Source organism: Myodes glareolus, chromosome 7 (genome assembly GCF_982192425.1).
Source record: "Myodes glareolus chromosome 7, mMyoGla1.1, whole genome shotgun sequence".
NCBI classification, from domain to species: domain Eukaryota; kingdom Metazoa; phylum Chordata; class Mammalia; order Rodentia; family Cricetidae; genus Myodes; species Myodes glareolus.
Genome location: NC_142032.1, coordinates 48,864,727 through 48,875,058, shown reverse-complemented (window position 1 = coordinate 48,875,058; position 10,332 = coordinate 48,864,727). Strand labels below are relative to the sequence as shown.

The 10,332-nt window shown below is 38.3% G+C and overlaps 1 protein-coding gene across 1 annotated transcript; it reads left to right on the top strand.

Moving 5' to 3' along the window:
- The first annotated feature begins 1,792 nt into the window (after nucleotides 1-1,792).
- LOC125397418 (olfactory receptor 5B3-like) lies at nucleotides 1,793-2,719 on the top strand. Its single transcript, XM_048429821.3, has one exon. It carries the CDS (start codon nucleotides 1,796-1,798, stop codon nucleotides 2,717-2,719), a length of 924 nt encoding a protein of 307 aa, XP_048285778.3. The 5' UTR covers nucleotides 1,793-1,795.
- Nucleotides 2,720-10,332: the final 7,613 nt, after the last annotated feature.

Below are 10,332 nucleotides of genomic sequence, written 5' to 3'. Positions count from 1 at the left end.
AATTTTAACCTATTGAGCAAGTTCCAAGATTCACCAAAAAGAATGGCTAAAAATATTTAAATACTATTATATAAGAGTAGATCCAAATAAAAAAATTCATGGAACTTTCTATTATAATGGATTTGTGAGCTTAAGGCAACCCCATGTTTGGACTTTTCAACTATTTTTTTTCGTGTTTTGTCCATGGCATGACAATAATAACACAGAGAATGAATGAATTATATAATGAATGAGTCGTTTTACCCATCTAAAATATGATTTCAAAGAATATTTGGGAATATATAGTTTACATGGCATTTCAGGAGCAATATTCATGTCTTTTGAGTTAAAAAAGAATGAGAATCATGGGAAGGCAAAGGAATCTCAGTATCCCTATAAGTAAATCAGGAGAGAAAATAAGTAAATCAGGGAGAAAAGTAAATCAGGGGAAAAATTAGAAGTTGAAAATTGTCACCAAATTGAAACTGTATATGTCAGTGTCCACTTTGACAAAACGTTTATAAAGACTGTTGTCCCAGCATAATTACAACATAGTAACAACACCAGACTTGCCACCCAGGCATGCTTTGTCTTCCCTTAATTATCTTATTTAATTCCCCCAGTTATACCTCTAAGTAGACTTACTTACTTCTTTTTGCAGAAGGAGATGTAATGTTCAGATGAATTATGTTAGGACTAGTCACACTGAGATGTCAAACAATAAGTCTCTTATGCATTTCTTCTAGAAATTAGGCTCTAAGTCTACTAAGAATGATGGTATGCTATACTGTCACTCAGAAATTCTTTAGCATGAGGAAAGTGCTCCCACACCACTCACCCCAGCACATCTACTCTTCATAGAAGTATGCTACTTGCATTAAAGATTTAACCTCTTCTATTTCTTAATAAAATCTGATGCTTTCAGTGAAGAGTCTCTCGCATTGTGTAGACATATGTAAAATATACAGACAATAATAAAGTGTGAATTTGCATAGGAGGTTAAAACACAACCCAGAGCTTGTTAGTTCCTGATGATATTTTTTATAATGGAAAGAAAGAGCATTTCACCACTATGATATTTATTTTAGGGTTTATTTAACTTCCAGTTAGAATGTTAGTAAACAGTGCAAAAGTAATCATGAAATCTATCACTGAGTTTATCAAAACATCCTCCAAAGTATGTTTAAACCAATGTAGACATATGGTAATAATAAATTGATTTAATTTCAGTGTTATCTTAACTCGGTTTAGACAATTAAACTTAGGGATGTTTTGGTATGAATTAAAGATTTGTTTTAGCCCGAGGATGAAATCCAATTAATAGTTTTACAAGAAATAATTCAAATTCTCAATTTTTATACTTCATAATCCACAATGGTGCAATTAGAAAGCCCCTAATATTGATGAAATGAGATAGTAAAATCATATCTCACATGCCTACTTTCATTCTAAAAAAGTGAATTATGTAGAAATATCAACTTCTTTTGAGTTCAGGCTGATTGATTTCATTGGTAGGTAATACCAAAAAAATAATTTTGATAATGTTATAAAGTTGTTTGCATTTCAACCAACAGGTTATAGTATTTTTGAAATACGTGGATAAATCATTAATATTATTCAGATTTCACAGTTCATTCTCCTGTTTATAATTAGTGCACCAAATTTGATTTTCAATTTCATTACTTTGAATTGCTAATTATTTCTACAACAAGAGTCTATCTTGTATTACATCTTCCAACTTTTGCTCAGTTTCTTTATTAGTATGTTCTGTTTTTCTTGCTGCTGCGGATCATCTAGTCGCTGTCAGGTGGCACTGATGGAGAACAGCACAGAAGTGACACAGTTCATCCTCATGGGACTCACCAATGCCCCAGGCTTGCAGTTTCCCCTTTTCATCACCTTTCTCCTCATCTATACCACCACCTTGGTGGGGAACCTGGGGATGTTCCTGTTGATTTTCTTTGACTCTCGACTCCACACCCCCATGTACTTTTTCCTAGGTAACCTGTCACTTGTGGACTTTTGCTACTCTTCAGCTGTCACTCCCACGGTCATGGCTGGGTTTTTCTTAAGAGAAAAGGTCATCTCCTACAAAGCTTGTGCTGCTCAGATTTTCTTTTTTGGATCCTTTGGTACTGTGGAGAATTTCCTGTTGGCCTCAATGGCCTATGATCGATATGCAGCAGTGTGTAAGCCCCTACACTATGCCACCACCATGACTACAAATGTGTGTGCATGGCTGGTCACAAGTTGCTATGTCTATGGCTTCCTGAATGGCTCCATCTACACTGAAGACACATTCAGGCTCTCCTTCTGTGGATCCAATGTGGTTCATCACTTTTTCTGTGACGTTCCAGCTGTCATGGTTCTTTCTTGCTCTGATAGACATGCTAATGAGCTTATTCTTATCGACTTAGCCAGGTTCAATATCTTCCTTGCTCTTGTGGTTATCATAATATCATACACATTCATTTTTATCACCATCCTAAAGATGCACTCAGGTAGAGGATATCACAAGGCTATATCCACCTGTGCCTCCCACTTCACTTCAGTCTCTATTTTCTATGGGACTCTTATCTTCATGTACTTACAGCCCAACTACAGTCATGCTATGGATAATGACAAAATTGCATCTGTCTTTTACACTATGGTCATCCCTATGTTGAACCCTCTGGTCTACACCCTAAGGAACAAGGAGGTCATGAATGCATTCAGAAGGATGGTTTTCGAAACCAAATAATCATTGGATTATTTTTATCTTTTGAAGATACAGAATACCTGGATTAATTCCCCTGAATTCCTCTTTATATTTTAAGTAAAACTATGAACAGTGAACATTACATTTCACAATAATGAGCTCAATAATGACCCAAAACGGTTTATTGATATTTTAGAAGTTCAATATTATTTTATTTAATTTTTTCATTTAATATATTTTGTTCTTTTGTTTGCATTCCTCAACTTCTCTCAGATCCTATCCACCTCCCTCTAAGTCTATCTTCATGTTTTTTTTCTCAATATCACGCAGATAATACTGAAACATCAGGGTAAGGATGTTAAGAATGGCATTAAATTTATATTGAAAATGAAAGTCTGAACCAGACCAATGACTTTTGCAATGAACACTTCCATGAAGAGATGTATGGAAAAAAGGATATATGGCATGTCTTGTGGTATTGCAGTGTAGTGATGTGATTTTTAATTCCTTCTATTTTTTAAAAATAATTTTATTTTCTTCCTTTTTCTCCTGAATTTTGTTCCATTAGGAGGGAGAGCCAAGGATGGAGGAGGATGTAAACGAATGGGGAAATGAATGGTATCAAGATGTCAAAAACACATAGAATAAATAAATTAAAACATGATAAACCACTGTGATTCTCCATGTATGTACCAAAGGCAATTCCATTTGTCCTTATCAATGGTATTTAGGACGTTTTAACTTTAGTTGAAGGGCAGTTGGTGATATGACACTGTAGCAACATTAGTGTAATGTGAGCACAGATGGTCTCAGTCTGCAGAGGCTGGTGTAGACAGGGAAAAGACTTTCCCTAAAGCCTAGGGTATGACCATGGCTCATACAGACCCCTCACTTCTTAGACTGATTTTAGATTTTTAGAACTGGGGTCGTTGTACGCCTCTTATTTGGAGTAATGTGCTAGATCCACCATAGGGCATATTAACAAACCCTCACCAGCTCCTTCTCTGTCATAGTCTTATGATTTTACTAAACTTTGAAAGAAGTCTCAAGTGAAACTACTTGTTCCTGTGCCTTTCTTTTGGAGGGCTTACTCTTTAGTCAATTCTTCTATTTATGATGCATTCAGATTATACCTTACTTCTCAGTCAGCTTATTCTGTCATTTACCAGGAATTTTGTTTTGTTGTTGTTCTTCAAAATTTACTTATTCATAAAGGTGTTATAATTACTATATCAAAGGTAAGGTCTGTAATTTTATTCTCAGTTTATTATATTGTTTTATTTTTTTTCCTTTTTCTATAGTCAATCTATAAAATTTCACCATTTAGACTGATATTTCCTTTGGTGTGGGAATAAAACGTTTCAAATCACAGAGGTTATTTCATTGCTTACATCATGAAACAAAATTCAGACAGTATCTGTAATTTGGGTAAAATTCTGATGAAAACAATTTAGGTAATGCATAGGAATTGATTCTACAAACCTCTCGCTAGAATAGAGGTTATTGATGACTATCTTCATAAAGATGATTCCTCATATTCTAATTTTCAGGATCCTACTTCTCCACAATCAATGCCTTAACTTCTATAGTAGACACACACTGGAAATTTTAATTCCAACTTAAGGCAGTCACTCATGCCCTTGGCCATTTCAGCAATCTTGACACTCTTGCTCTAGAACAAAAGCATCTTTTTCAGAAGAAACTTAGAAGCTTTGAGGTAATTGACCCATAACTCATGCTTATAACTGAGACTTCTAAGATCACTCTTTCTCCTTCACATTTGTCAGCAATATTAGGAGACACTTGCATATTTCAATATAAACAAGTATGAGAATCATATACAAATAGCCCTTACTTCCCCTCTTGATGTACTTTAATCTTTAAAATGAAATAGATTATTTCACCTTTGGAAGATTTTGGCCATGGTCATTATTAGATCCTGATGGAAATAAAATTAGATAGAAGAGACATTGGTACCAAGTTTATGGGGGTATTTCGGTCTCATATATGACCACTGTGTTTGGAGAGTATTGCAGGGAATTTTGAAACTTTGTGTAGGAAAAGTTATTGAGTGCTTATGGCTTGAAGGCTGTTCTAGCAGAGCTTGGAGGGTCAGAGTTTGAAAGAAGACCATATCATGCCAGAATTTGGGTAGATGATTTCATGATTCTTCTTGTCCTCCTTTGATGTATCTCTAATATGTTAATATCCCCAATAGGAACTTGCTAAAAGGAATATCCCTGACCATCTCTAATTACTGGGGACTTAGCCTTTTTGTACAGAACCATACAGGCTCTTTCTCTCAGGTCCTCTCAGTATTTCTATCTATATTTCTTTATGTTAATTGAAGATCACCACACCACTTTCCATCAAGAACCCCAAGTAGCCATATTGGACTAGGACCTAGTTAGGAAATCCCCACCAGCCTTCCTCTCCTACGTTAAATTCTTAGGAGCCTCTCCTGTCACCACAACATAATTAACTGGAGCCTCAACCTTTTGGTGTGGATTCAGAGTTCTCCTAGTTCTTTCATCACTGTCTGCCCAGATTTATTGTCTTACTGCAGTTTAAATGTAGAAACCTCTTCTCCCACTACAAATCTACTCTGTGGGAATGATGCATCTTAGTAGAGGTTCAAGTCTCTTTCTCACAGACCATCTCAATCTCTCCTTTTAGCTCAAGTGCATTCCTTTCTGCTACCAATCAAATTACAGAAACCTTCTCTACCAGGGACTCCATAACCACATCATTGTCTAAGATCCAGAATAGAAGACATCAACCAACATTCACAAGACAAAACATAAATATCAAGAAACACTTCCAACATCATAACTCCATATTAATAGACCACAGCAAACAGAAAACTAATCGTAAAAGAGAACAACAAAAAACCTAAAGGAAACAAAGTGAAAAACTCAAACACAGGTATCCAAAACATTCTGCCTACTTGACATTATTATTGTAAAACACGAGAATGACAATATAATTGAAACACAAGGCAAGAACCCCAATATACCAATTATGAATATGATCAATGATGTTATTTAACTATATCTCTTAACCAATCACATGACAACACAAAGAAGCAATCAGATGAAATAACAAAAAACAGTTCATAATATAAAGTAGAAACAGAATCACTAAGAAAAACCTAACTGAAGAAAAACTGGAAATGAAACATTTAGAATATCAAACAAAAATCCTCAGAAGTATGCCTCATAAACAGATTACAAGAGATAGACGAATAAATCTCAGATGTTGAAGACAAGAGAATAAAAGCATAGTTCAATCAAAGAAAATGTTAAATCAAAAAGAATCCAGACCCAAAACTTCCAATAATCCTGGTATACTATGAAAAGACCAAATTTATGAATGACAGGGATATAGGAAGGAGAATAAACTCAGTTAAAAAACACAGAAAATATTTTAATAAAATTTAACAGAAAATTTTCGTTTTTCTCAAAGTTTATTAAAATACAAAAGTCTCCATTTCCGCCCCTCCTCCCAACACACTCCCGCTCCCCCCACTCCCTCTCCTCCTCCCTCTCCATCCCCAAGAGCAGTCAGGGTCTCCCTCCCTGTGGGAAGTTCAAGCTCCTCCCCCCTCCCTCCAGGTCCAGGAAGGTGAGCATCCAAATAGACTGGATCCCAAAAATCCAGTATATGCAGGGGAAACAAGTCCCAGTGTCATTGTCAATGGCTTTTCAGAAAGACTCTGGGCTAGCCACATTCAGAGAATCCGGCCTCATTCAGAGAATCTGGCTGGATCACATGCTCGCTCAATCCCAGTCAACTGGCCTTGTTGAACTCTCATTAGATCAGTCCCCTTGTATCAGTGGGTGATCGCACCCCTCACGGTCCTGATTTCCCTTTTCATGTTCTTCCTTCTTCTGCTCCTCATTTGGACCTTTGGGGGGCTCAGTCCGGTGCTCCAATGTGGGTCTCCATCTGTATCGCCATCCATTGTCGGATGAAGATTCCCTCTGATCTTGCCTTCCTTGCTCACGCTCTCTTTCCTTCTGCTTCTCGTTTGAACCTAGGGAGTTAAGTCCAGTGTTCCATGTGGGTCTCCGTCTCCATCTCCATCCATCGCCAGATGAAGGATCTATGGTGATAAGCAAAATATTCATCAGTATGGTTATGGGCCAAGGCCAGTTCAGGCCCCCTCTCCTCTGTCCAGAGAACAATCTGGGGATCTCTCCTTGGACCTGGGAACCCATTTATAATCAAGTCTCTAGTAAACCCTAAACTGACTCCCTTAGTTGAGATATATACTTCTCTGATCCCATATCTATCCTTCCTCCCTCCCCTCCTCCCAGTCCCCTGAGCATTTCCCATTCATCCCCTGCTCCCTTCTCTCTAACCCTCTCCCATTCCAACAACCCTCCCACCCCCCCATGCACCCGAGGTTACCTGGGACTCTTGTCTATTTCCAATCTCCAGGAGGAAAACTACCTGAATTTTCTTCAGGTTCACCCTCATATCCAGCTTCTCTAGAATCACGAATAATAGGTTCAAAGACCTTTAATTATGGCTAGAATCCACTTATGAGTGAATACATACCATATTCCTCTTTTGGGGCCTGGCTTACCTGACTCAGTAAAGCTTTTTCTTTTTTTATTATTATTATTTTTAATTTTTTTAAATTTTTTATTTTTTTAATTTTTTAATTTAATTTTTACTGGGAACCCCTCCAGAATCAAGTCTCTTGCAAACCCTAAAATGGCTCCCTTATCTGAGATATAAACCTCCCTGCTCCCACAACCATCCTTCCTCCCTCCCCCCCTCCCATTCCCCCAAGTCATCCCCAATCCTCCCCCTCTCCCTTAGCGATCAGGGAAATGCAAATCAAAACCACTTTGAGATACCATCTTACACCTGTCAGAATAGCTAAAGTCAAAAACACCAATGATAGCCTATGCTGGAGAGGATGTGGAGTTAGGGGAACACTCATCCATTGTTGGTGGGAGTGCAAACCTGTGCAGCCACTGTGCAAATCAGTGTGGCGGTTTCTCAGGAAACTTGGAGTCAACCTCCCTCAGGACCCAGCAATTCCACTCTTGGGAATATACCCAAGAGATGCCCTATCATACTACAAAAGAAAATTTTCAACCTTAAGAAAGTATCAAAGTACAAGAAACACGTAGCTTGCTAAATAGAAAGGAACAGAAAAGATATTCTCCAAGATACATAATAATAAAAATAGCAATAATAATATTGATAAACAAAACTATAAAACAAGGAAAATTAAGCATAGTAAATTAAAAAGATCAAGCACATTATAAGTACCAGAGAATTAGAATGACTTCTGACTTCTCAAGGAGATTCTGAAAGCAAAAAGGGTGCCAGAATGGGTATTCTATAAACTCCAAGATGTTGTAAGAGGCCACTTGTTTGTTCCTGACTGCTTGGCCTCAAAATAATCATACAGAAACTGTATTAATTAAATCACCACTTGGCCCATTAGCTCTAGCTTCTTTTTGGCTAATTCTTACATCTATTTGTTTTTTCCAGGTATTATTATTATTACTATTATTATTAAAAATTTTCATCTCACCCCCTCCTCTCATTCACCTTCCCCTCCTCCTATTTCCCTCTCCCTCCTCCCATTTCCCTCCCCCTCCTCCCATTTCTCTCCTCCTCCTTCTGTTTTCCCTCCTCCTCCCTCTCCAGTCCAAAGAGCAGTCAGGGTTCCCTACCCTGTGGGAAGTCCAAGGTCCTCCACCCCATCCAGTTCCAGGAAGGTGAACATTCAAACAGATTAGGTTCTCCCAAAGCCAGTACATGCAGAAGAATCAAAACCCAGTGCCATTGTCCTTGACTTCTCAGTCAGCCCTCCTTGTCATCCATGTTCAGAGAGTCCAGCTTGATCACATGCTCCATTAGTCCCAGTCCAGCTGGCCTTGGTGAGTTCCCATTAGATCAACCCCACCATCATAGTGGGTGGGCACACCCCTTGTGGTCCTGACTTTCTTGCTCATGTTCTCTCTCCCTCTGCTCCTCATAATGACTTTGGGAGCTCAGTCCAGATACTACAAAAGCATTGGTTCAACTATGTTCATAACAACATTATTTGTAATAGACAGAACCTGGAAACAACCTAGATGTCCCTCAATAGAAAAATGGATAAAGAAAGTGTGGAATATATACGCATTAGAGTACTACTCAGTGGTAAAAAAAAAATGACATCTTGAATTTTGCATGCAAATGGATGGAAATGGAAAGCACTATCCTGAGTGAGGTAACCCAGACCCAAAAGTATGAATATGGTATGTACTCACTCATTAGTGGATTCTAGACATTAATAAAGGACATTGAGCCTACAATTCTTGATCCTAGAGAAGTTAAATAGGAAGGTGAATCCGAAGTAAACATGTAGTTATCCTCCTGGATATCGGAAGTAGACAGGATTGCTGGTCAAAGGTTGAGAGCCTTGGGCATGGGGGTAGGGTGGGGATAAGGGAAGATGGGTAGAGAGAAGTGAAAAGAGGAGGATGGGGAGAGCTTGGGGGAATGGGACGGTTGGAATGGAGGAAGAGTGGATATGGGAGCAGGGAAGTATATATCTTGATTAGGGGGGGCCGTTTTAGGGTTGGCAAGAGACTGGACTCTGGAGGGATTCCCAGGTGTCCAGGAAGATGTCCCCATCTTGTTCCTTGAGCAGCTGAGGAGAGGGCACCTGAATTGGCCCTATCCTATAGCCACACTGATCAATATCATGCATATCACCATAGAAACCTCGTCTGGCGATGGATGGAGATGGAGTCAGAGACCCACATTGGAGCACTGTACTAATTCTTACATCTTAATTTAACCCATTTATATTAATTTGTGTATAGCCACATGGCTATGGCTTATTGGAAAGCTTCTGGAATGTCTATTCCCAGTGGTGGCTATATGGCATCTCCTGTCTCCACCTTCTTTCTCCAAGCATTCAGTTTAGTTTTCCATGCCTACCTTTATTCTATTCTGCCCTGCTCAGGCCAATTCAGATTCTTTATTAACCAATGACATTCATTGCATACAGATGGGAATCCCACAACACTTTCCTTTTTTTGTTTAAATAAAAAGAAAGGTTTTAACTTTAACATAGTAAAAGTGCATAAAACAAAACAGGTGTCAATCATAAATTATATTTACAATATTTGTATCTACTTTATCTTTTATCATAACTTAGGAACTATAACTATTTATTCTTCAACTCCATCAAAGACTTCGGAAAAATATAATATTACCTTAGTAGACAGGAAGTAAATTGCAAGCTATAGGGCAAAAGGGAGAATTGGAAACCAACCAATCACTGAGCACCCTAACTCTAAACCCAGAGTCAGTGAAAGAAACACACCCTGGATTTGAGACCTGGTCCAGGGAGAGAAACATCTTTATTCCTGAACACAGGGCTAAAGACATGTGCCCTGGCTCTGAAACTAGTGTCAAAAAAGCACACTTTGTCTATAGAATTAGAACTGCTGAAAGAAGTATGCCCTGGTCTTAATATTAGAATCAAAAAGCTAAAAACAATCAGTCAAAGAAACACAGTTTGGTCGTGAAGGCAAAGCCAGCTCTGTTCCTGACCAACCACCCAACTGTCCAACTGAACCAACCAATCGCAGGGCAGGAAACTGATCAATCACTGAGCACCCTGACTCTGAACC